The sequence below is a fragment of the Metopolophium dirhodum genome, chromosome 9 (genome assembly GCF_019925205.1).
Source record: "Metopolophium dirhodum isolate CAU chromosome 9, ASM1992520v1, whole genome shotgun sequence".
Classification (NCBI taxonomy): Eukaryota; Metazoa; Arthropoda; class Insecta; order Hemiptera; family Aphididae; genus Metopolophium; species Metopolophium dirhodum.
In genome coordinates this window covers 15,182,066-15,209,035 of record NC_083568.1, presented here as the reverse complement: position 1 = coordinate 15,209,035, position 26,970 = coordinate 15,182,066, and the positions used below count along the sequence as shown (strand labels likewise).

Below are 26,970 nucleotides of genomic sequence, written 5' to 3'. Positions count from 1 at the left end.
CGAGATGAGCATTTATAATTTGTGATATTTCATATAACCATTTCTATCTTGAAAATTAAACTAACTAAAAATTCGCTCCCGCATAAGCACAGAGATAATGTTCTTACCCAGAAGTTTTATAATAGGTCAATTTAGGGCTGACAGTATTTTAGAATACCGGTATACCAAGAATTGGTAATTACTGACAATACCGTATACCTACATTTATTATTTTTAAATAATCGTAATGACATAATAAAATAGCCCTAGCCTAGGTTGAAAACTTGGAAACACTAATAAATTTGCTGAGGTTTATGGTATTTTTGATAATTACTGAGGAACAAATTGTACAAGATTTTTATTAATTACCGAGATACGGTATTTTCCATAACTACTGAAAATACCCCAGAATAGGTCATACCGGTAATAAACAAATACCAGAAACCGGTATCAAAATTTGAAATACTGCCAGGCCTAGGTCAATTCATTCTAATATCAAAACTAGTAAAATACTATTGAACGAAAATTTTCCAAGTAGAATGCGTGTAACACAGGCAACAAATGCATAGGTAGCGTCCACTTAATTAATTCAATGTTCATGATGTAGATGACTTGTTACAATACCCAAGATCAGTAGATCGTAGATATCTAGTAAACTTGTGTCGTCACTCTATAACTACATTCTAATGACATACAGAATATATTATTATTATTTTGTTATTTTTTAGTTACTAATATTTTTATATTGTAAAGAAAATTAATTGCTCACAGTCTTTTCAAATTTCAAGGGATTTAACCATTTTTATTTTACTGTTGTATAAATTATTAAAAGATAAAATTCCAAAGTATTTTTTATATTTGTGTTACAAAATTTACATAAGTACCATAAATACAGTAATATTTTTGCAGGGGGCAGTAACTAATTAAATAGATACTTTTGTTGATAACTTTTAACTTAACTAGTTAAAAAAAAAATTAGAATATTAGAAAATAACTTAATTAGTAACAGTTATTTCATAAATAATTGGAACTAACTTAGTTTTTTGTTAAAATTAAAGTTATTTATGAATAATCATCTTTTGCATTGATTTTCAACAAAAATAACAGTTCCGTAAATATTGTTATAACATGACAAGATGGACAAGCATTCTATGAATATCCACATGAGTCTTGTATGGTGAGTCTAAATACTGAGGAACACCCGGTAAGAGCAATATCTGCAACAATTGTATTAAATACATTATTACTATAGTGACTATAATTAATTATAATTGCCTGTTTTGAAACATAATTAGAAGGTTTAGGTATTTATATTCTCTCCAAAATCACGACATCCAAGATGTCTGTTTATTTTAATTGATAGTAATAAAACTACCAGAACAACGGACTTAATTTATGATGCGCCTGCAGCATACAGTATATTTCCTACTAACAACACTTTTCAATGACGTACAATAGAACCTCTTATAATGGCCCACCTATAAGACGAAAATCTACTTACAATGGAAATAAAAACAGTTCCGTATACCGTCTCCTTATAGCGGAAAATCAGTTAGTACTAAGCTATTCCATTATAAGGTTTTACCGTAATATTACATTGAAAAAAAAATAACCAACTAAAGTTATTATTTTCCTGAAAATGTGTAACTTAACTAAGTTACTTACTCAAATAAACTTATATTTAAAAATTAACTTTAACTTAGCTTATTTATTATTATTATTTAACTAGTTAAAAACATTGGTTAACTGATTGTATTTTTGTATGATTCACTTACAATAAATAAAAAAAAATAGAAACAGAATAATAAGACCAAAGAAACAAATTTTTTTTTATAGATGACAATTTATTTGTTCATTTGATTAAATACACTTTATTTGTTCAAATGTAAAACAATGACAAGTTCCTTCTTTAGCAAAAAATTATATTTTATTAGGTAAGCTTTTAAATCATTAAACATTTTTCTTTACTAAAGTTTTAATTCTCTTAAGTAGCCATTTAATTTATAAAAACCAGAAAATTAAAGATTTTCAATGTATCTTGAGCTTTTATAATCTTATTCTAGATTAAAATATAATTACTCATTATTATACACTATTAATAACTATCGGTATTCACTTGATAGATGAAAACAATTGTTGTTGGATTGTACAATTTTTACTAACAGTATAAATTTTAATTTCGGATTATACAGCGGATGAAAATATGAAATCAGTGAAAAAATTTCTAAAATTATTTTCAAATTAATTATAAATAACTTACACTAATACACAGTATATATTTATGCATAACAATTAAATTTGACGGTTGTGTATAAATAATTATATTAAAATGAAAGATGAAATACAATTTTTAACTTTCACTGATCTAGACATACTATTACGTCCCTGTATTTCATAAATATTCTCATTTGCCGGTTACCATACAAGTTTTGGAAACCTTTGCTCGCATTATTATTTTAAACTTAAATAATTAGATAGATCATATAGATCTCAAAATAAAAATTGTATTTTACGTAGCATACACAGGTTGCAGTGGATAAATAGTGTAGCAGTGAAAGGGTTAAGCAATATATAACATAATAGCTTACCCATGCATATAATCATTTAAGAATTATACAAATTATATAATTTATTTAATTATATCAATTTGGTTTTATTGTTGACAAATTATAAATACAACAATATTAGTAAATGAAGATTAATGATTATAATTTAAAACATTTTTAGATCCTGGGTAACATTTATATAAAATATATGTATTTTATGTTGGGTATATATTTGAATATTTACAATACTTATGAAGGTTCTACATTTTGTCTGTAAAAATAAACATATCTTTATAATATGCTACTTCATCTTGGATCAAACTTAATCATTACTAATATATTTGTAAATCAATATGTATCAGTTAAAATTTATTTAAAAAAAAGCAAGTTAAAAACAAAAAAAAAAATCACATTTTTTCTATTTTTATTAATATAAATATTTATTTCTATAGTTAGACAGAACACCCGAGTTAGAAAAAAAAAGTATATATATTTGTTTTAATTTTTTAAGAGATAAATTTATAAATGTATCTTATATTTTTAATATAATAATTAATATATAAAAAAAACACACATTGAATTTTAAATTATAAAAAGTAATAAGAAATATTAGGTACCAAAATGTACTCGATTGCTGGATCTTTGATGACCAATATTTATTTTGAAAATATTTTTTTTTGCTTTGACACATACTCTGAAACAAAAATAGAAATAATATAATATTAAATTATTTACATTTACAACTTCTTTGAATTGTCATTATTAATTAAAAATTAAAAAAGTGTTTTTTTTAAATATAAATTTACCTTTTAATATTGGAAGTCTGATGGCAAATTGTACTTAACGTAAGGTACTTCCACATCATCCCCTTCAGTGTTGTTGCAGCATATTTCAAAAACTAACGATTTTACGTGTGATTCAATCCTTTTCTTTGATATATTTCGTACAATTTCGGACATTTTAGTATTGATACGCTCTTCCCTCTTGGCTTTTGGCATGAAGAATGAATATAACATACATACTCCTTGAGAAAGCATAGTGATTTCCAGTGCATGTTTATCTTTGAAGTAATTTAAAAACTCATTTAATGTAAGTTCTCCTTCTACTTCAAAACGATCCCACAAAGTCCATTCAACATCATAATACTTGGATTTTGGTGCTAGTAACGGTTCAGAAAAACCAAAGAATGGCAAAGCTAAATTTACAAACCCATTTTTGTATTTTTCCAAATCTTTCAATCCTCGAGCTAATTTAATGAATTCCTGACAAACGAGACCAGCAACAACAGAAGTTGTAGTAGCAATTGCTGGAATAATCTTACCAGCAATGAGTTTACTTCGATGTCTATCAGCAGGTTGAATACCGTAATTTGTAGCTCTTAAATTTGATGCAGCCACAATAAAATCAATATGTAAATTAACATCATCATCTTTTTCAAATTCTAAAGGAACAATTTTTATGTTTTTTAGAGAATCTGTTGGTGGTAAATCCTTTTGAGTTTTATTCAGTTTGCTTTGGTCATAATTTGATGACCCATTAGTTATCTGTGAATCATTTTCAGCAATCCTTACACCAGACTTTGGGACAAACTCAGGAACTTTAACCGAAGATACAACATTGGCAATATAGACACGATCCCTTATTTGATTAATATTATATGTTTCTGCTCTTAAATTAGCTGCTGTCAAAATATAATCCAAATGTAATGTATTATTTACGTCAAATATAATTGGTTTTGGACAACGTTTGGGTCCTGACCAAAATGGCTGACCACTAGTTGTTGATTGATCTGGTGGAAAATTGAATAAAAGTTGTTTGATTTGATTTGTAAATTGATCTTCAAAGTGCAATCTAGCCCATTCAATACAATCATCTAAACTTTTAGGGCGTTCTGCAACTGATGTTCTTACAGAATCCAAAATTTCAACTGGTTGAAGTCCAGGTAAACGATTTGTACGATCAATGAAAGTAGGATCTTCTAAAAATTGTTTAACATTTTCTGGAGTTTGTTTGTAAAGCCCTTCAAAAAGATCTCTAGCCCACTGTAATGTATGTTCAATAGCGTTTGGAAAATTTTTAAGAGTACAAATTGGTATGCTTTTTTCTGGAGGATCTTGAGATGTGCTATAGGATTCTGTCAAATTTGGTATTACAACTTGTGTGTTACCCTTTGTACCCAATGTTCCAGACTCTAAAAGTGGTTTTTTGTAGAAAACACAACGTCTATCCATATATATACGAGCATCTACATTATCCAAAGCATTAGCAACACCATCCAAATTTTCAAAAAAGGTATCATTATAAGTCTGCTCAGTTTCTGGACAGACCCTATTTGTCTGTGGTTCAACGTTCACATTTGGATTCATACGTTTAATTGCTTTAGCGGCTGTTTCAGATTTTGATGTTTGTACATCTTGAACTCTAAACAAAAACTGTCTGTTCAGGTTAGATTTTTCAATTAAATCCATATCAGTGACATAAATTTTGCCATTGCCACATCCAACACCCATGATCGCAAAGTTTTTCAACAATTCACATCCAATAGCTCCAGCTCCAACAACAAAGTATTTCAAATTTCCTAAAACGGATTGGAATTTTCGTCCATAAATGGAGACTTGACCATCATAGCGATTACCAATAGGCTTGGCATCTTCTTCAGTAACTTCTTCTGGTAAAGATTCAGTAGCATCAAAGTAAAGCCATTGAAATATTGGACTAAACTTACCGGAACATGATTTCATAACTTCTTGAGCAACAATACCACCAATAAAAGATGTCATAGGATTAATATTCCCAGCACAGACTTTTGAAAATATTTTTATTAAATCAACATCAAGTTCAATGGAATCATCAGTATTTACACTTTTGGTTAATTTTAAAAATTCGTTTGCGTCATCAGAACTCCATGGAATAGGTAAACGACCATTGACCGAAACAAACTTATGAAAAGTTATAAATGCTAGATGTAATTGAGAAGGTCTATCAAATTTTCCGAAATCAGAAATAAGATATTCTGGTTCAGCTAATGAATTTTTCAATGATTTGAAATTTAATTTTTTTGGCATTTTCACTTGAGTAGCAAAACCACCTTTAATATAGTCTGAGTATGATGTAGTATCACCAATACTAAATGTATATGGTCCTAAGACCGTTATTTTTTTTGGTTTACAGCCATTTATTTCAGTCATACCCTGTACTTCTTGAAACGTTACATAATCTCCATCTTCAAAACCGTGTCGAGACTCATCCATACAAGTAACTACTCCTTGTTCTTCCTTAGTAACACCAGCTACCATAACGGAAATTGGATTTTCACCCGTTGAGTCGATTACACTAAAATCTTCGCCAAAATCACAGAACACTTGAGCAAACACCCCTCTGGTGTCACCAACTATTAAAGCGATATTGTTCTGATGCGTAATTTCTGATATACGCAATTGTTCGTCTAATGTTGTCTCGGTTAGGACGACAACTTTAAATTGTTTGAGATATGATTCGGACAAAATTCCAGTGTATGACTTGACAGGCACATAGGAATTTAGCTCACCCAACTTAGGACAACTGATATCCGCCCTATTCTTACCGATGTCGTTTTCGGTCAGATAGAACTGCGATGATAGGTCGCTGTAGGTGCACACGACAGAATCGTGTAACGTAACCGACTTGACACCACCAAGTATTACGTTCTTGGCGACTTCCACGCCTAGACCACCAAGCCCACTGATCAGCACGTCGGAAGTGGCCATTTTGCGCATAGCTTCGTGGCCCAAGACGTACAGCTGCCGCGAGTAGAGGCCCTCATCGATCTCCTCCACGCTGTTCTTCGACATTGTTACCTGATTTCTCGGTGCTGAGTCGACGGACACTGTAGACGGTTCACCGGAAGCCAGTTTACGCTTCTTGGCCGGCAGTTCACAGGTGGTGTCTAGTACTTCAGCACCAGACATCGGACAATACAGAAACTAATCGTGGAGTGCACGGCCTTTGATGTTGTTATTAATACGGTCACGGCGATAACGGTATACGCGCACTGTTGTCGCAATGTGTTACGGGAAAGCGGGAATCCAATGAAGTTTTCACTCGCAACGATCGTGCGCAATGTCGGGGGGAAAGAAACAAAAAAAAAATCGACGCGATGATAACGACGATTGTGCAGCGTCGGCGGCGGCGAACGGCAATAGATATTGCGTTATAATATAACTATTATTAAACTATAGTACCGTGGAATACCCGACGACGAATTACAATAATAAATTACTTAATATTATAATAATATAATTGGTTGAATTATTATTATTAATATTATCGCTGTAATGTCGTAACCGGCGATAGCGAGTAGCGAGTTATTGTGGCGGTGCTGCACTGCTGCAATATTATAGTGCCGCTGCTACATCAATGATGGAGCGGAGTGGATGGACGGTCGGAAGGCACTATTGCACTATATAGTTTTACAGGAGTCAGCGGAGAGCGGAGTGAAAAATATGCACTATAATAGCATTACACAGTGACGGAATCATGGAATGATGAGCGACGAGCGGGTCGAAGAGAACGTCGGACCAATGGCGTCGGCTGTCTGTAGCTCAGGTTATCGGTCGACACCGGCGTCTGTTGTTTACCTACCCGCACAAAGGAACGGAGCAAGCCTGCTGCTGCTGGTCACCGTCTCCCGACCAATCGTATGCGTCGTTATAGCCATTGAGCCATAAAATAAAGTTCTAACCTGCTTCCACCGCCCGCCAGACAAGGACCAATGCCCTCGACGATTAGATTGCTACCCAAGTACCGGATCAGCTGCAATTGATGACCATGGTCGTGGTTATGGTTCCACAAATAGGTGGTGACACTGTGGCGAGACGCGCGCTTTTTGATTATATATTCAAATCGATTTTCGCACTAATTGTGTTGTATTTTTCTAGTGCCCGAACAAAAAAATTAAATAATTTCGTAAAATAGAAATAGAACATAAAGTGCCGACCTATTCTTAGGTTTCTAAACATAAGTTCACTTATGTCCAGCCCCTCACATCAAATATTGAGCCTCTTGTACAAAACGTTTTTGCATGCCCTGACAAAACTTCCAATAATAAAATACAACTCATTACAATTTACAAGCAAAACGGGTGTCCCATACACGATAATTTCTTAGTAATCAATGGTTAACCCTCAACTTAAAATATCAAAATGACTTAGCATTATAATACACCAAGTGTACACCAATCTATTTTTTTACCTAATTATTTCAAAAAATATTAACAATGTCATTCAAAAAAGTAAAAACTTGAAAAATTAAAAGGATAAAAATATTTTCAAAAACATTGATGCATTTTGAAATAACAAGTGTCTTACGTTTGATGTATCTCCCGGTGTACAAGGTGATTCATCAAACATGCTCCCACCATTTTTTTCCTTTTGTATAGTGAATTTTTTCAAATTCTTGAATATTTTTATACTACTTAGGGCCCGTATTACAATAGTCGATTAGGCTTAATTCACTGATTTAACCTTAACCTTAACCGCTTAACCTTAGATCAACTATTGTAATACGGGCCCTAAGGAGTGTCCTGTAGCGATACAAAATTCTGTTTTTCAAATGAGAACACCCCATTTGTCTGTAAATTATTTAGTGGATTAAATTTTGAAAATGTTAATGTACGTAATTCAAACTTCTAATGAGTAGTTTGTTACTAATTAAAATGTTTGTATTAAGGATAATAGTCCACAAAAATGGTTTTACATAATTACAAAAAAAGACATAAAATTGGATTTAGTATTTATTTTATTGAGCCATTTTTACAAATTAATAATATTGATTGATTAATAACTATGAATAGAATTGTGAAACCACCATAGCCCCCATATCTTATGAACCCATTATCATTGACCTAAGACCTTTTATCCTTAGAACACAAAGTTAAATAACTCAAAAACTAATCATACAAATTTTGATTTATATCTACTCATTCTACTGTACAATTTATAGTTGATAGGGGTCTTCTCATTTGAAAAACAGAAGTTTGTATCTCTATTGGACACTCCTTAAATAATACAAAAAAATGTCAAGGATGTAAAATTACGGTCAAACGTAAGTAGGTATATTTAAAAATTTTAAAAATCAGATTTTGAATAACTACACCATTGAAGAACAAAAGAAGTGAACATGCTTAGTCTTAGTGAATCATCCTGTATAATATGTATCATAAAATATAATTTAATATAAAATTAGTAGGTATACATATACCTAACAAAATTTCCAAAATTATAAATTAATTTCAACAGGTCTTTGTACTCCAGGTGACCAGGTCCAACCCTCTCCTCCTTGTGGGGACCTTGGGTATACTATGTGTTCATGTATAATTATGCAGTAATAATGTAGTAGGTATATTATTGTAGTGAATAGTGTTGCAAAGTTTTTTGATAGGAGTTACATGGATTCATAAGCGCAACTGGGGGGGGGGGAGCTAAAGGAGGTCTTAGTTATTTAATTTTTATTTAAAGTATATAATTTATTATTTTAAATGGTCTATGATAAATATGGTAAATATTATTAGCTGTATGCCTAATGCCTGCGTTATTTGTTTTTAATGAAACAGTTTATGTCGGTACACTGGTACGATTATTATACACAATTTTACAGTGTATGTACTGAACTATAGTATACAAATAGTATATTATTATTGTGAAAAATAAAACTTAAGTAGTGAGAAAATAAATATTATTATTTTTATTTTTTTTTGTATGTTTGTTTTATATTTTTAAGTGAATAAGGATTGGTAAAAAAAATGTGACTTCCTTGACTTCCTATACTATAAGAACAGCTGACTTCGAGAACAGGTGTCTATAGTGGAACCGTGGATCGGAAAACGCCGGCTATAGTGAAACCACAGATTATATGAAAATAATTTTCATATAATCTGTGGTGAAACCGTGGCGTAAAAAATTAAACACCGCTCCGTTTCTACTGTCCCCCCCCCCCCCCACTACGATCCTTTCCCGTAGATTCCTTAGCGCGTCCAATCGCGTACCTTCACCGCGGCGGCGGTCGGTTGGTTTTCAAATGTTCAAACGTTTTTCGAAAAACTTTACGCTTTTTACGCCGTTTTTTTTGCATTTTTGACATTTTTGCCTACTTCGTTTTTGTTTTAAAACTTTAAAAGCCGCTGATGTGTCTGTCCATAGTCATCGCAATCGGTCTTTATTATTGCTTTTTTCGTTTTTCTCGATTCGTTTCGTCTTTTCAATTGCCGTTTGTGCTCTATTTATTTTGTTAAGTTTATTTCTTTTGAAACCCGTGGGATATGCGGTTTGTACGCAAATTCGGTTTGTACACTTTAAAATTCGCGTTCATGAAATGTCAGTCGGTCTTGGTTCCAACTCACAAGCGCACAATTTTGTTGTTTTGTCTTTGATTCAATAAATATTGCATTATATTATTGTAGACATATTGTATGGTCCTTAATAACGTAGGTATATTGCTTAACGCAAACACAATTGTGTGGTTTGATTTAAATAAATGTATTATTCAAACATACATTTTAATAATGTAATAATAATAACGGTCAGATCATTGAATAAACTACAATTAAAGTTTAATCAGTGTGTAGATACATCGAATTATAAACGATTATTACATCGATTTATATCGAATATATCGGTTTACGTCGCTCCGTAGACACATAGCTTAAACACATCTTGAATTAACGACATAATAGTAAATTACCTACAGTTATATTCACAAACAGAAATCTGAATATTAATTAACTTGACACTATACGTCTTCTCAGCACGATATTGTAGTTGTAACTAAGTACAAATCGTATGCGTTTTCTCGCGTATTTGAATGCGTCAATTTTGCCATGCTTGCGGGAACTAGAATTCAGTGCGATGCGGTCAAATATCGCACCGTCTACTCGCATTGCGTGCACGCACCAGCTAGGACATAGCGGAAGTGTTGAAGTTTTGTCCGCCATTAGCATCATAAACTGTAGTTCGGTAGGTTAGGCGTAGGTGCTCTAAATGTAGGTAGTTAGGCGTAGGACCGAGTAAGACTCCGTCTGCAGTAGCGCTGTTCGGGCGGCGACTGATTGTGCTCTATAGTCTATGATAATATAACACGAACGCCCGTGACTTTTTGTGCATTTTTTTTTTTTTTGATTTTATTTTCACGTTTTTTTTCATATACGTAATGTTATAATATACATGTTAATATTTATTGGTTAATATTACATTATATGGCTGTATATTATATTATATTATATACCTATATGTTATTTAAATTATTAGGAATTTAACACATATTGTTTTCTCTAAATTGTCATTATTATATTATACCATACAATAAATACTTATTATATTTGTTATATTTTTCGTAAATTATTTCGAATGTTGTGTGATTGGGTTTTTGGGAAATACTATTTTTTCTCTTCACTTAAAGCCGCTAGACGTCGGGTATCAACCGCAGGTGGATTGCCTAGCTGATTTGCTGCAGCACATTGTCCGCTTCTAACCGCTTCTCCTATGGGCAATTTTTTATACGGATCTGAAAATTGAAAAATTCTTTCCTGTGAATGTTGAATTATAAATTATAATAGCCTATAGTTCAGTGTTGCCAAGACAAATATACATAAGTTTCGAATTCGAATTTTGACGTGACGGGTCAGATGATATGTGATAAGAAGCAAGAAGTAACAACATTACATGATAACTGATAACATTTTAACCAAAAGACAGGATGCAAACAGTATTTTGGCGGTTTTCTTCAACGTTATTGAATAACTTTTATTCTAAACACAATTTGTTACTGAAAAACAAAAAAATGACGCAAAGGACTTTAATGTGAGTGTTTTTTGGCTTTTTTGTTAGTTATATAAAAATGAAAATTTATTGCTGAATGTTTTATACAGGTCTTATTTTGGCCCCAAAAATGGAACTAAAAAGGAAAAAGATCCACCAGTTTTATCAGTTAGTAAGTCTTCGACATCTCCAGAGTAAGTCAATACATATTTGCAATGTTAATACATTTTGATATATTTCGACAGTATTATAACTATAATCATTCATCAAATTGATCTGGTAAAAGTCTATTTTTTTAAAAATTATACTCTTGTATACTTGTTTTGCTAGGCTGCTAGAGAAAAGTTGGTTCAGTGGTTTCCCATTTCTAAGTTAGGACAGCTGTTACAGAGTTTGAATTGGCAATGGTTAAAAACTGCTGCCATTTTGCCAAAATGCCATTCCGTTCCCTGGTTATTGTTATAAAATAGATATTTGATAGATAATCTATTTATTATTATTCTTTTTTAATATGACTGATTTAATCTAAAGTTGTAATTAAAATAATTTTTATAATATATTCTGGCAATCATAATATTATTATAAATTACTTTCTAAAAGAAGAGTTCTATATTACTTCCTAAATTAAGATTGAAACATTTAACATGTTAACACAATACCAATTAAATAAGATTTTATTTGAAATTTCCTAAATTATTAATGTATAATTAAATTTGATAGAGATCTAGAAGTTGTCCACACCAGTCCAATAAAGACTTATGGAAAAAGAAAAAAACATGCTATATTATTTAGTGATAGTGATGAAGAAACATCTGACAGGTAAATTATATTTTTTGTGACAACATTGTTTGTTATTAATACCTCCTAAATATTCAATTTAGTAAAAAAAAATGTGCAATAAATAATACAATATCAAATAAACCAAACGATGAGAAATTAGAAGAATCCATTGAAGAAAAGTCTCCTTTAAAAGATACAGATAAATCTCTAATACAGGATAATGAAATATCTGAAATTGATATTGAAACAACAAAAATAAATGACCATCCCATAAAAGATGCTCTTCAAGACCAAACCCAAATGTAAGTATTAATTAATATTTCAAGTTAAATTAATTGAAATATGGTTAACTTCTTAGTCATTCAATTTAAATTTAGTAAAACAAAATGTGAAGAAGGTACACTACCAAGCATACAATTTGAGCCAACCCATATCGAGTCTGATAATTCTGATACTGATAAAAAAGTCACCAACAAACTAATTACTGACAAAAAGAACAAATTGAAAAAAAAATCAAAAAAGCCAAGTAAGATAGAATCATTGGAAAAATCAGACAAATCGAGTGAAGAACAGTCTCCTACAAAAGATGCTGATGAATCTTCAAATCATAAAACAATTTCTGAAAGTGAATATGATCCAACAAAAAAAAAACTACCATCCTATAAGAGATGCATTTTGGAATCATAACCAACCGTGAGTAAAGTTAATAATATTAGAAGTTAAAATTGTTAGTATTTTCATTGTAAAAAAAGATAATATAAAATTTAATTTTAAATCTTTTCTAGATTATAATTTTATTTCTAAAATAACTAAATAATTTGTTTCTTAAAACAAAAATTAAATAATCATTTGTTTTTATATTTTGGATCACTTAATTAATATTAGTCATTTCATTTTTAATATATCTAACTGAAATAAAATGATTTATTATATATTTACTAAAATTAAAAATGTAATTTCAATAGGACTCCATATAGTGCGCTAACCAAAACTTTATTGTGCATTGAAGAGGTTAGTGCTAGATTGAAAATTATTGAAATACTTTCAAATTATTTCCGCTCAGTGATTGTGGTTAGTCCTAAAGATTTATTACCAAGCGTATACTTGTGTTTAAATAAAGTTTGTCCCGATTATATTGGTTTGGAATTAGGCATTGCCGAGACTACACTTTTAAAGGTACTTGTATTATTTGTATAGCATGCAATAATTATTTATTACTACATGAAATATTTTACGTTGATTTTTAGGCTATAGTCCAAACAACAGGAAGAAGTATGGCTCAGGTAAAATCTGATGTTAAAAAAACCGGTGATTTAGGAATTGTTGCAGAAAAAAGTAAAAGTAATCAAAAAACAATGTTTAAACCTGCCCGGCTAACTGTGAAAAGTGTATTTGATAAATTAAAGGACATCTCAGAAATGACTGGTCATGCTGTATGTATATTAAGTTATTAATATGTTCTCTTATTAGTTAATATTAATATTATAAATATCAACCATATTATTATTTTTATTCTTAAAGAATACATTTTGAATATTTTAGGTTACTGTTAAAAAACTTGATAAAATCCAATCAATGTTCATTGCATGCCAAGATTCTGAAGCAAGATTTTTGATGCGATCATTAGCTGGGAAATTAAGGATAGGACTTGCTGAACAATCAGTTCTACAGGTGAATAATCTTGTTATTACAAAATAATTTGTGTGGTCTTTTTAACATGAACTAATCAGCATCCTAATTTATTATTATAGTTAATAATATATAAGCCACTATAATAGTTGATTAGCAATTGCTAATTACTTTTGGTATTTAAATAAAAGTTAAAGTACCTGCCTATAAAATGTATTTGTAAGATTAAAAATGTATCACATGATTTTTCTAGGCTCTTGGTTTAGCTTGTACAATGACGCCACCGCCTCAAGATTTTCCACCTGAAATACTTAATGCGGCCAAAAAAATGTCTGAAGAAAAATTCAAAAAAACATATGATGGGAATACTTTAATCATAAAAACAACCTATTGGTAATAAAACAAATAATATCTTATGTACATATTTATTTTTGATTAAAAAATTCTTACTATGTATTTTTAGTGAAAGTCCAAATCTAGATATAATAATACCTATTATCTTAGAGGTGGGTGTAAGCGCCTTACCTGAAAATTGTAAGTTAACTCCTGGGATACCCTTAAAACCAATGTTAGCACATCCAACTAAAGGTGTACATGAAGTTCTTAGTAGATTTGATGGATTGAAGTTTACATGTGAATGGAAGTATGATGGAGAAAGAGCTCAGGTATAATATTTTTACTTTTTTTTTGTCATTTTAAAATTAAACGGTTATAGTTTTTTTTTTATTATTTATAGATTCATTTGACAGAAGACGGAAATATTTGTATTTACAGTCGTAATCAAGAAAATAATACTAGTAAATATCCAGACATTATTAATCGTTTGGATTCCGTGAAAGGTCCTAATGTTAAATCTTTTGTGATGGATTCAGAAGCTGTTGCATGGGATAGAGAAACTAAAAAAATAATGCCATTCCAAATATTAAGTACTCGTAAACGAAAGGTAAATTGTTTTAAGTAGTATGGTAAAATATATTAAAATATTTGATATTGTGAATAATTTAGAATGCCAATGAAGCGGATATTAAAGTTCAAGTATGTGTATATATGTTTGATTTACTCTACCTCAATGGAGAATCTTTAGTTAAAAGACCCTTCTGTGAACGTCGTCAATTATTAAGAGAAAACTTTATTGAAGTCGAAGAACAATTCTTGTTAGCCACATCATTAGATACAACCAAAATGGAAGAAGTTCAAGATTTTCTAGAAGAATCTATAAAAGGTACACATTTAATAATTGATAGAAAATCAGTGGTGTCATTTAGTTTTTAATAGATGTAGCTAACCTACTCAAATAGATAACTTAAAAAAAACTGCTCAAAAGCATATTTATACTCCCATTTTCATTAAATAACCATTGCCATCTTACATATTTTATAATTTGGATATCTTTTAGTCTAATATTTACATTAAACATTTTTTTATTAAGTAACAATGTAATTATAAACTAAAGATATAAGGAAACAAATATGTTTAAAAAATTATAACAAATTAAAAATCTGTAAACTTATAAACATTTAAATTAATAAAACAAAAATATTTTTAAGCTATTAGTGCATATCTTTTCAATTTTGAAAATATATCCACTGCTTCACCTAAATCTATTTTAAGTACCTAAAATACCACTTTAAAGTGCAATTCCTAGCTAGTCACTCAGCCATTAATTTTCCATTGTTGGGTGTAGATGAGTGTTAACTAATTTAAAAGAAGAAATAATTTACAAAATAATATTATAAAGTTATGATTATATGTTATTTTTAATTGCTTGTTTACTGGTTCGAGTTTTGTCAATTCTTTTAAACATATTTTAAATGGTTTGCTTTAGTAATTACATTTGTTTTGAATGTCTGTCTTTGGGAGCACTACCCATTTTTCGTGATATTTGATTATATTTAAAAATAAATCAAAAATTAAATTCTAATACACTAAACTAAAGTTAACGCTATAGAGAAATAGAGACTAGAACATTACTGCCACAAGTTAACTGAAATCAATGATAAACTAGAGGATTATGATATTATTGTTGTGCATACAATATACAGTATGATCTTTTTCTTTCACAAAACACACCCAACTTACTTACACTTCCTCTTGCGTCTATATAATTATATACTTCAGCTATTAATTATTACTCAATTAATAACCAATTTATCATTGAGACAATAATTTTCCAGTTTCTACATAATATAATATTTCTTTAAAATATTATGTAAAAGTCATACTTTATATCACCAATACGGTTAAACTAGGCAATCAACTAGGCACCAAACCCATCAGGCTTCTTTAAAATCAGACGAGGATAAATGCCCACTTTGTGCCCCCAAAATGATGACACTAGAGAACATTATAATTTAAGTTAAAATAATTTATTAAATAAATGTTAAGACACTTTCATAGCTTTATTATATGTATGTAACTAAGTATTAGTTTATATAATATATACTTATTGTTGTCCTTAAAATAAAACAAATTATAATGAATTTCTTCTTTTATTATTACTTATTATTACTAATTATTCTACTAACAACCTGTATATATTTACAAAATGTATTTATTTATTTGTAAATGTCTAGGAAATTGTGAAGGATTAATGGTTAAGACATTAGAAGAAGAAGCTACTTATGAAATAGCCAAGCGTTCACGTAATTGGTTAAAATTAAAAAAAGATTATTTGGATGGTGTTGGCGATACTATAGATGTAGTAGTTTTGGGAGGTTATTTAGGTCGTGGAAAACGTACCGGCACTTATGGCGGTTTCCTATTAGCTTGTTATGATCCAGATAGTGAAGAGTATCAGAGTATATGCAAAGTAATTAAATGTTTACAAATATTATTATGAATGAACACCATAAAGATTCCTATTTGAATTATTAAAATATTTTTTTTCTAGATTGGAACAGGATTTAGTGATGAGGACTTGCAAACACATACAGAGTTTTTCCAACAACATATTATTGATGGGCCCAAAAGTTATTACCGCTTTGATCAAAGCCATGAGCCAGATCATTGGTTTGAGACAGCCCAGGTATGGGAAATAAAATGTGCAGATTTGTCATTATCCCCGGTACACAGAGCAGCATTAGGTATTGTAGATCCTGAAAAAGGAATTTCGTTAAGGTTTCCAAGGTTTCTACGAATACGAGAAGATAAGTCAATTGAACAATCTACTTCCGCTCAACAGGTACTTAAAACCTAAATATTATATTAAACGTTCAGTTTGCAATATAAAATAAAAATTACAAACATTACAATAACTTATCATCTAAGTTACTATATTTAGTCTCATAAATACACCAATTGGCAATTAACCTCTAAATTCTGAGACTGGTGTACAATAAAAATGTCCATTTATTTAATTCATAGACCTTATAGCTTATGCTAATAGATGGAATATAAGCGTGGGTGATACGGTTTGGTACAGTGATGTTGTTTATTCGCTTGTAAGCTAGAAAGACTATGATAAAATCACAACTTAGTTTGTCTGTCTAACATGTTCAAATGTAGGACAACATGTTCAGCACAGCCAGGTACTTCTAATTTTCTCCATATATTGGAGCTCCATATAGCTTATGATTTAATTATGATATCAGATTATTCCTATCATTTAATAATAAACTGAGCAGATAACCTAACCTAAAAATGTTTCTAGAATTGTAGATTATATTATTTTGTTCCCTGTTGAGTATTGAAATGTTGTCAAAAACATTAAACAAATTCTGTTTTCAATTTAGAAAACACAAAACTTTAAAAAAAAAAATTATAATTTTACATTCTTACTAATAACCAAATGATGAAAATAAAATAGCAATACCTAATTATAAGTTTCATCTTTCATTATGTTTATTAGACAGTTTGACCTACTTCACATTGTAATTAAAATATAAATTAACTCACTAACACAGTAGATGCTTATAAATATTTTGAAATATAATACAATAACATTTTATGTAACTAGTTTCTCATAAGACATAACTTTTTTCATAGATAACATTTTACATTATAAAAACTCTTGAGAACTTTACTACATTTGTTTTAATATTATTGCATAATTATATTTTCAGATTGCTGAGTTATATTATAGCCAGGTGCAAATTATAAACCAAGGAAGTACAAATACAAATAGAGAAGACTTTTACTAGTTTAGATACTTCAATCTATTTACATTCAATTTTTAGTATAGTTTTTTCAACACGTTTTATTATAACACTGTAAATATAAATAATAAAAATAAAACATGATTATTTTTTAAAATTAATATAGTATTTTTTATTATATTGTGTTGCAACCACGGACTACTACACTGTGTAGTAGTCCGTGGTTGCAACTATACACATGATAACACGCAATATGTCTATCAATAATCTCAATTTTTTTTAGTTTTATAATCTATAATAATTAATAATAGTAGCTGGATTTTATGTTTTAATAGGTCTAATTAATTTGAAAATTATATTATATAGTAAATAATAAGTACTGCAATAGTCATTATTTTTCTTAAAAGTTTTTTTATAACACTGTAATAAGATGTATGCAGTGAAAGTGACCCATATATATTAGTACAGAGAAAAACCTGATTATTTTTCTTCTAATTACACTAAAATTTTCTATAGTGAATAGTACATAGATATAATCATTATGTAATACATTTTTAAAATAATTTAATTTTGTTCTGTATTCTCCAAGTAAAAAATGTGATAATTCAATTAAATATATATAAAAAAAAAACTGGATATCTAATTATAATAATTTACATACTTTATATAGTATTATTTAATTATGTGATTAGGTCACATAAAAAAAAAAATTTGGACACACAGTCACTTTCAGGTAATGTCATCAATATTTTATGTAAGAAAAACAACTAAGCGATTTTTATTTTTATTAATTATACTTATTTGTATAGTCTTACACTCTTACCCATTGTGGATACCCATTTAAAAAAAACTATTCTATAATTGCTAATTGAGGGATATTTAACATATTTATTAATCAATCAAAAGCAATCTTAAGCATTATTTCTACATAGTATAAGTACCATACATATCTTACAAAAACAATGTATTTTTGTTCATACACATGTTTAACATGTAGATTTGTCATTACTCACTTCTAATTATTGAATAATATTCAAAATGAAAAATACTGAAAATACAATGTGAATAAAGAATATCGCACATCTCAAAAACTAAGGGTATATGGAAATAATTAGTGTAAAGTTTAAAAAAATAACATTTTCTTTTCTTGTAAACCTAGTACCTACCTATTATAAATAAGTGAATTTTTTCTCGTTGTGCATACTACACATTATTATATTATTTGTCAACATTAGTGTCCATTTGCAAATATACATATATAATATTACGATGTATAATGTAGTTGTAGTATGTACCTATATCTAACATAGGTACGAATTATTCAAATTCGGCTTACTGTATTGACTAGCACATTTATTACAATTGAAAACTTCTGCGTTTCATTTAAATTAAAATCAAAAAAATTCTTCACATTTCTCGTGTTTAGCTAATATTAGTCGATCGGGATTAATGTCCAATTCGTATAATAAGTTGTAAAGTTCAGCCCTGGATGTCGCCGTGAGATCTCGTTCTCTTCCCAAAACCCAAATAATATCTGCAAACAGTTATAATATTTAGATTATGATTTTCCTAAAACCATGAGTGTTTATGCACACAGTGCTCATAACAAACTGTTCATTATTAATATATAGTATATTCTATAAGTGGGTAATATTGTCATATAAACACAGGAGGTACATCGTAACTCTCCTCTGTATATGCGATTGGTGTGAGTGAGTTGATTCCGGAGACTTACTTTGTATACCTTTAGGCTAATTGATTTCCGTGTTAAGTTGAGTGACTTATGAATTGATTCCCAAACTTTAGCCTGTTAACGTTATGTCGTTACCCTAGGAGGAACCACAGGCTGACAAGTGACAAGTCTCCCAACATTTTTTTTTTATTTATCTACCTATTAAATTTGGTCAACCGTCATATATTTTAATTCATTATATAATATCTATGACACAAATTTAAAAGTAGTCTAAACTTTTTTAATTTAGTTATGAAATGTTGTCAATAATCGTCATAGTTGTTTTTTTTTTCATATACAAGTGGGGTATTGAGGGGAAGGTAAAAATTTGTTACATTTCGCTTCTAAAAATTGGTATCTGCCAATGAGGTTCTGCCGTTAATCGCTGTGGACTAATAGTTATACTTGTGCATCATTTCCCTCATAAATACTTTTTAATTGTCCCTTTACCAATTCACTAGTCTTGATTAACGTAAACAGGTACCTACCTACCTATATAGGAATCAACTCGTACGCACCGATAATCATAGATAATTAAGAATAGGTATTTTATTGACTATGGCCTATGGCGATCATAGGAATATAGGATACCTAATATATTAAATTTACTTTACCTGTGTGGAAAAGACCAAAACTTGTACACGACCACAGAATCGTATAGTTGTGGTAATCCGTGTACATGATGTGATACAGACCAGTGGTAGGTATCATACGCGAAAACAACCCGGGTAGTCGACTTTCGGCCTGGTAGTTGAGTACGGATTTGCTTTTCGATACAAGGGTCGCCATTCCGGAAAATATATTCGGGTTTCCCGTTCTGACAGTAAAAATAATAATAATTGTATTAATATAACTTATACATGCGTACGTGATGTATCAACCGCGTGTTCCTAAATTCATCAAGTAATCTAGCGTATTGTTCAGTGGATTATTAATTAAAATAATTTATTAAGGAAACGCTTTTTTTGTTATTAAAATCTGATGAATTTAGGAACATACAGCAAATTAATTTATAAGCATAATATGTAAATAGTAAATAGCTCATAAGTTATAGCCACTTATAAATAGGTCATATTTTATTTTTACGTACATTGGTCATTCGTTACCTTTATAAATTTATAATATGCTTATATTTAGTCACAATAAATAATAATATTATCATCGTGGAATCATTGCATTAATATAAATGGTTATAATTTATAGTTACAACTTATAACTCATGAGTCATAGCCCGTGGGCTACAATATTATAGTTAATGTATGTATATTTTCGGTAAAATTAATTCAACCATTTTACTAATAGGTAGTTAATAATAAATTACTTTAATGGCAATAATATAAGAAAATATACTTATATAATATATATAGTTGTATAGTACATACCTAATATAGGCTGACATACTGTCTTCGCTCAGAAAAATTTTTGCATATAATGATTTTACATAATTTAAATCAAATTTAACACATTCATAATAATTACAGTGATGGTAACTACAACTCCTGTCCATCTTTTTTTGGGTTTTCCCAATTATTAAGAAAAGTACTGGGAATTTTTTACTTTTGACCACCCAAATTACTACCTAGATGAATATCAGAATATAATAGTTTCTAGTTAATAAATCTAAGTATTTTTATGCTTCAAAAGATGATGTAACACAAAAAAAACATTGTACAACCAATACATTCATCGCGCTACGCTCAAATTCTAAAATTGTAATTTATTAGATAATTTATTTATTCATACCGATAGTTATTGTTGGTTTTTAAATGAAAATAATAATTCTTAAATACTAACAAAATGGACATCTTACACGTCGTAGTTATTTTTGCTCTTACAGAATTTTTATTTCAAACAGTTTGGAATCCGATAGGAGGTATGTCAGACGTCAGTCCGGTCAGTGTGTGTCATACATGACAATACTATCATATTGTGTATAATTAACTTATTGTAAAACGGATTACGGTTCTCAAGCTCAACTCTCAAGACAGCCGACATGTACATGAACGTTCTATATAGTCTATAGCAGGGGTGACCAAACCGACGATCGCCTCTTAACATTTTTCCTCATTCCTGCTCTTCGTAATATTTTTCATTATAGGTACCTATATTGTGTGGCTTGCGACTTTTATCGCTAGCCACCCGTGGTCTATAATAATATAGTCTATCGTAAGTCATAACGAGTGTTTGATAACCCAATATATGGGTGTTTGCTTTCGAAAAACAGCTAATATAGGTATCATGTTATTTTATTCGAAATATTGTATCACACAAATATAACACTCTACATACCTATTTTGTATTCAAGGACAAAAGAATGTATAGAAATTAAAACAAAACTACGAAATCTCATATGGCATAATATATATATATATATATATATATATTATATTATACATTATTATACCTACCTACTAGCTACTTTCCAATTTTCATTATAACACTTAATATAAATAGAAAATAGTAATCAGAACAGGATTCATCTTTACCGTTTTTTGAAGAAAAATACATCTATATAATATATAGGCGTAACAATATATATATGTAACATAATACCTATACGCATTCCAACGTACCTATACTGACTTGAGTTTCACTCCGATAATAATTTAGAAAACAAATTTCATTTTTTTGTTAAGTGAACTTATTGGATTCTTCGAGTCACAAGTTAAATTTATTATTCTTAAAAAGAAAAATCCCACTTGAAATTTAGAAAAAATCTCGTATTTGTAGAAATTTCAACTACAGTTTGTACATTGTTTTTTTTTTTATAATTCTCGACTTGGATAATTCAAAATAGACTTCATAATTTAAAATATGTTTTCAAAATTATTGTCGGAGTAAAACTCAAGTCAGTACGACAGTACGCGTTGGAACGCGTAGTGCGTACCTACCGACTATACGCTATATGGAATTCACTTAATAATATTGTTATATAGATACCAATAGTCTATATAGTATTAGTGTTACGTATTGACATAGTATATAAACATATTAAGATATCTATGAGTCTATATGCTATATAGTATATATAGTATGTATATTTATATTAAGCTCTATTAAGCTCTATCTTTATACTATGTAGATGAAAATATGAAATATGTAATTAAATTACTAGATACCTATTTTAGTTTATGTGTTAGTGATGTTACCTATGTATAGGTATTTAAAAAGTTAATAGTAAATTTAGATATTTGCCATTTGGTAAATAGAGGTTAGTAGGTATATATATTATATATGCATACATATTAGTATATTTCCCAACACTTTTGGGATTTGAGTAATTGGCATTATTTCGAAAGTTTTAGACTTTTTTGAAAATATTCATTTTATATAATTTGACAAATTATTACTTATTTCAAAACAAAATTTTTTTTTAGATTTTGAGTGGAACGATGAATATATTGATTTTACAATGATGTGTTTTTATTTTTTTTTATTATTTTTTGTGTCTGTCATCACCTTTTAGGACAGTAAAAGTACATCTAAGATTTAAAAATGTCTACAAGAAAGTCAAATTAAATTTTTATGAGCGTTTGAAATTCATATTTTTACAACATTTGATATTCACTCGATTTCTCATGTAACGATTTCCTTATTTTGTTATAATTAAAAAACTAATGACTGTAGATACTTGAACTGAATGTTTGTATTAGCATTTTCTATACAGGATAAAATTTTGAAAATAATTTGACTTGTTTTGAGCTGTTTACGGACAATTTCATATTTTAATTTTTTAATTTTTTTCTATGAATATCAATAAAGTTTTATTTATTGGGCCAAAAAGTGTAAAATTTAATACGAGGCTCCTGATATATCGTTCCAGTAGCAGTTGAAAAATATTAAAAATATATAGGTACAATTTTTTTTTTATAAACATTGAAAGTTCAAATTTTGACAAAATTTATCAAACTTATAATTTAATAATTATTTTGTAGTTAAAAATTTATAATATGTTCAACTCTTATAGCTAAGGATTGAAAATTGAAAACAAGGCTCCACGTAAATAGGTTATATATAAATTACTTTATTTACAATAATATCATCTACTATACTTGGTACCTAATATCATAGGCTGACTGACCGGCTTCGCTCAGAATCGTTTTTCTTATACAATGGTATTATATCATTGAATTCAAATTTAACACCACCCATTACAGTAACCCACTTGTTACCTACTGTACATCAGAGTGACACCCACTTTCCCACCTTTTTTAAGTTGCATTACTTTTTTGAATGACATAGGTAAGACATGATACATTTTTTATTTCATGTCGGAAGAAAAATATTATTATGAGTGTAGACATTTAAATGGTTCACATTGGTATTAGTACCTATATGTATACCTTTATCTATAGAGTATAGACAATATAGTTGTATAGTATATATTATAGTATATCGCTTACATTCTATTTTTCGTTCCAATATGTACTTTGTATGATGTTCCATCAGGGTTTAAAGTAAAATTGAATGAAGTACAACTAGCAGTCATCTCCATCATGTAGAACGTTTTCTCCACTTCGTACCATTGTCCTTCAAACTGTAAAAAATATAAATTAAATATTTTTCTCCAATGGACTTTTAAAAAATTGAGCTACGCACCTGTACCCCTCACCTGCAGTTACCGAAAATAACAATAAGGTAAACTAGTGTCACTTTAATTGTTTATATAGATACAAACGTCAACCATATAGGTAGGTACCTATCTAATACAGGTCTCGATAACTCGAATCTCAAGGGAAATAAAAATAATTCGATTAATGTATTTTTCGAGCTATATATAGATACCTCTAAGACTCTAACACAATTTAAAAACACTTCAAGGGATAAGAAAAAAATCCGAGTTTTCGAAATTTTCGAGTTATTGAGGTTCGGGTTATCGAAAGTTTAGACTCGATTGTATAATATACTGTCTATAACTAATATCTATACTATTGGTATATATAAAATTTTAATATAATATTACAAAATTACAATTATGGTCAGCTGCTCTATTATAAGTAGGTTCCTACATATGTATTGCACCACCTACCTCTTTCGGGTCGAATGTCTTCATAGTCTCCTTTTTTGGACATTTTCCCAAACTTTGACCGCTGACGAAAACGCTCAGCGACAACAAGAATATCACAAAAACAGACATTTTGTTTCAACTGTACGTTCCGGACACCGTTGAGCCGCGTCCGACCTATAAAACTTAATAAAATAATAATATATCGCGGGAACTATATGAGTAATAGGTAAGTACGCGTCTTGCGGGACACGAGTCGCAACAGCACTGTCTATATAGCTGGTATAATAGTATTATAAACGGTCAGGTGCCTACTCAATACAAAATGTATAAGGTCATCGGTCCACGAGCCCGCTGTCGATACAGTGCAGTGTACCTATATATTATTAGTCACGGCGTTTTCTCGTACGGGCGCGTAAAAAAAACATACACATTTAGGTAGGTAGGTATAGGTGGACCACGGCGGGCTCCCTCTCGATCGAAAAATACCCAATGACTGAATTAGGTACCTACTGTATAGTATTCTTTCCGACGGCGCCGCACGCGGGTCGAGTGATGGTATATTATATTATAGAGGTGGGTATCTGCAGACTGCAGCAGGACACAACCGGCCAGAAATAATATCATAATATAGGTAGGTATACACGGTAAACGGTAATTTATAATAATAATATTATACCTATATATTATTATACTAGGTGAACGGGTTCTTGCGGCAGACGTGTAGGGGGCCTACCAAACACGCGCGTCACTAATGTACGATAATAATCGTAAGTACAGAACATTATATATACGATATGATCTCTCCGGCGCTGGCACACATATTTTTTACGACGTGCATACACACACACACACACACACACACACACACACATACTCCTACCGTCCGACCGAAAACAATAGTATCTGTATTATATGGGTATAGGTAGTATTATACGCATGAACACTTTCGCCGGATCATCGTCAGTATATCTACTTAGAGCCGTTTCAATATTATGCCTATATATATATATATGTGTATATTATATATACTATATATGTATATGGGTAATATACTATATATGGATATTACCCGCGTGGTCCGATCGATAGATTTTTGTGACGAAGCACATTAACGTACAGATCGTCGTAGACTTTGTGAAATTTTAGGGGTTAATTTTTTCAATTTATAAAAGCTTACATTTAAATAGTCGACCCATATAGGCCATAACTAGTAACCATAATCTACCCTTTATCATAATTCAAAAATGCATACAATTCATACAGCAATAATAATAAATAGATACCTGTCTATTAACAATAAATAATAATACATTAAATACATAAACGAAAACGAAAACCATGTATATAATATTAATATAGTCTATATATTAAATCTATAAATGATTTTAAAGTAAGTTTTTTTTTTTGTTTTCAATTAATAAATACAATAAGTTAGGGCTAGTGGTATTCAAATTTTGACACCGGTACCTGTTATTTATTTACTACCGGTTAGACTGTATTTTCGGTAATTACCGAAAATAACGTACCTCGGTAATTAAAGAAAATACCATATTTCAGAAAATACCGGATCACCGTTAATTTATTAGTGTTCCCAAGATTTTGACCTGAGATAAGGGAATATTATATTATGTCATATTGATTATATAAAAATAATAAATAATAAATTTAGGTATATAGGTACGGTATTTTCGGTAATTACCGTGGCATGGTATTTTCGGTATCAATAGCAATTACGACTCATGGTATACAGGTATACTAAAATACCGAAGTCCGAAAATATCGGAGACCGGTATTTTTTACACCTCACCCCAAACGGCTCCCGTCCATTGTTTGCTTATTCCCAAATGGTTCCCGTCGAAAAAGGTTTTGCGAATATGTAAATTCCCAAATGACTGACGGTAATACCGGTACAACGATTTGAGATCGATATAGGTAGGTATACCGTTGTATAATTTAAATTTAAATTTAAAATATTATATTTATATATAAATTATTATTACATATTTACACCTAAATCGAAAAAACAGGGGCACATTAGAAACATCACTGACCAATTTTCATCGAGGGAAATAACGCGTATGGATTATATAAAATAAATTGTGCTTCAAAAATGTTTAAATACCCAACATATGATTTTTTTTATATTTTTAGTTTTTACATTATATACCTAATTATACATGTTTTTCGGTGTTAAAATTTAATATTATTTTAATAACATTTAATTAACAATATATGATTTTTTATACTTAGAATATAACTTTAAAAAAACACCAACATATTTTTAAACACACATATTTTAAGATAGTCCTAAGTATGTATGAAGTGGGAAGGAATTTGTGTTGTAAAAGCGGAAGACGTTTGGGAATTTACCTGTCCAGTGCTCATCAGAGACGTTTTTATCTAATTTTAAATA

General features: G+C 29.7%; 3 protein-coding genes across 7 annotated transcripts; 1 reads left to right on the top strand and 2 right to left on the bottom strand.

The window, feature by feature from the left end:
* Window positions 1–2,879: 2,879 nt before the first annotated feature.
* LOC132951929 (ubiquitin-like modifier-activating enzyme 1) lies at window positions 2,880–7,098 on the bottom strand. Its single transcript, XM_061023995.1, has 2 exons — window positions 3,332–7,098; window positions 2,880–3,219 (listed from the first exon to the last, which is right to left on the bottom strand). Exon 1 carries the CDS (start codon window positions 6,470–6,472, stop codon window positions 3,335–3,337), a length of 3,138 nt encoding a protein of 1,045 aa, XP_060879978.1. The 5' UTR covers window positions 6,473–7,098; the 3' UTR covers window positions 2,880–3,219; window positions 3,332–3,334.
* Window positions 7,099–11,109: 4,011 nt separating this feature from the next.
* Window positions 11,110–17,978, top strand: LOC132952190 (DNA ligase 1). The gene is given in 16 exon segments (XM_061024384.1): window positions 11,110–11,356; window positions 11,425–11,508; window positions 12,035–12,133; window positions 12,196–12,396; window positions 12,472–12,736; window positions 12,738–12,787; window positions 13,060–13,270; window positions 13,342–13,527; window positions 13,637–13,765; window positions 13,977–14,116; window positions 14,187–14,388; window positions 14,460–14,666; window positions 14,729–14,945; window positions 16,297–16,532; window positions 16,614–16,904; window positions 17,785–17,978. Coding segments are annotated over 16 exon segments (2,700 nt in total). The 5' UTR covers window positions 11,110–11,252; the 3' UTR covers window positions 17,863–17,978.
* Window positions 17,979–18,064: 86 nt separating this feature from the next.
* On the bottom strand, window positions 18,065–25,147 carry LOC132952191 (apolipoprotein D-like). 5 transcript variants are annotated; one of them, XM_061024388.1, is made up of 5 exons: window positions 25,068–25,147; window positions 24,579–24,739; window positions 23,953–24,086; window positions 20,164–20,366; window positions 18,065–19,351 (listed from the first exon to the last, which is right to left on the bottom strand). In XM_061024388.1, exons 2-5 carry the CDS (start codon window positions 24,684–24,686, stop codon window positions 19,212–19,214), a joined length of 585 nt encoding a protein of 194 aa, XP_060880371.1. In that variant the 5' UTR covers window positions 24,687–24,739; window positions 25,068–25,147; the 3' UTR covers window positions 18,065–19,211. The 5 variants fall into 5 exon arrangements, with proteins under 5 accessions (XP_060880371.1, XP_060880372.1, XP_060880369.1 ...); XM_061024389.1 differs by having other exon boundaries at window positions 24,579–24,731; window positions 25,068–25,086; XM_061024386.1 differs by lacking the exon at window positions 25,068–25,147 and adding an exon at window positions 24,870–25,053.
* Between the last annotated feature and the right edge of the window lie 1,823 nt (window positions 25,148–26,970).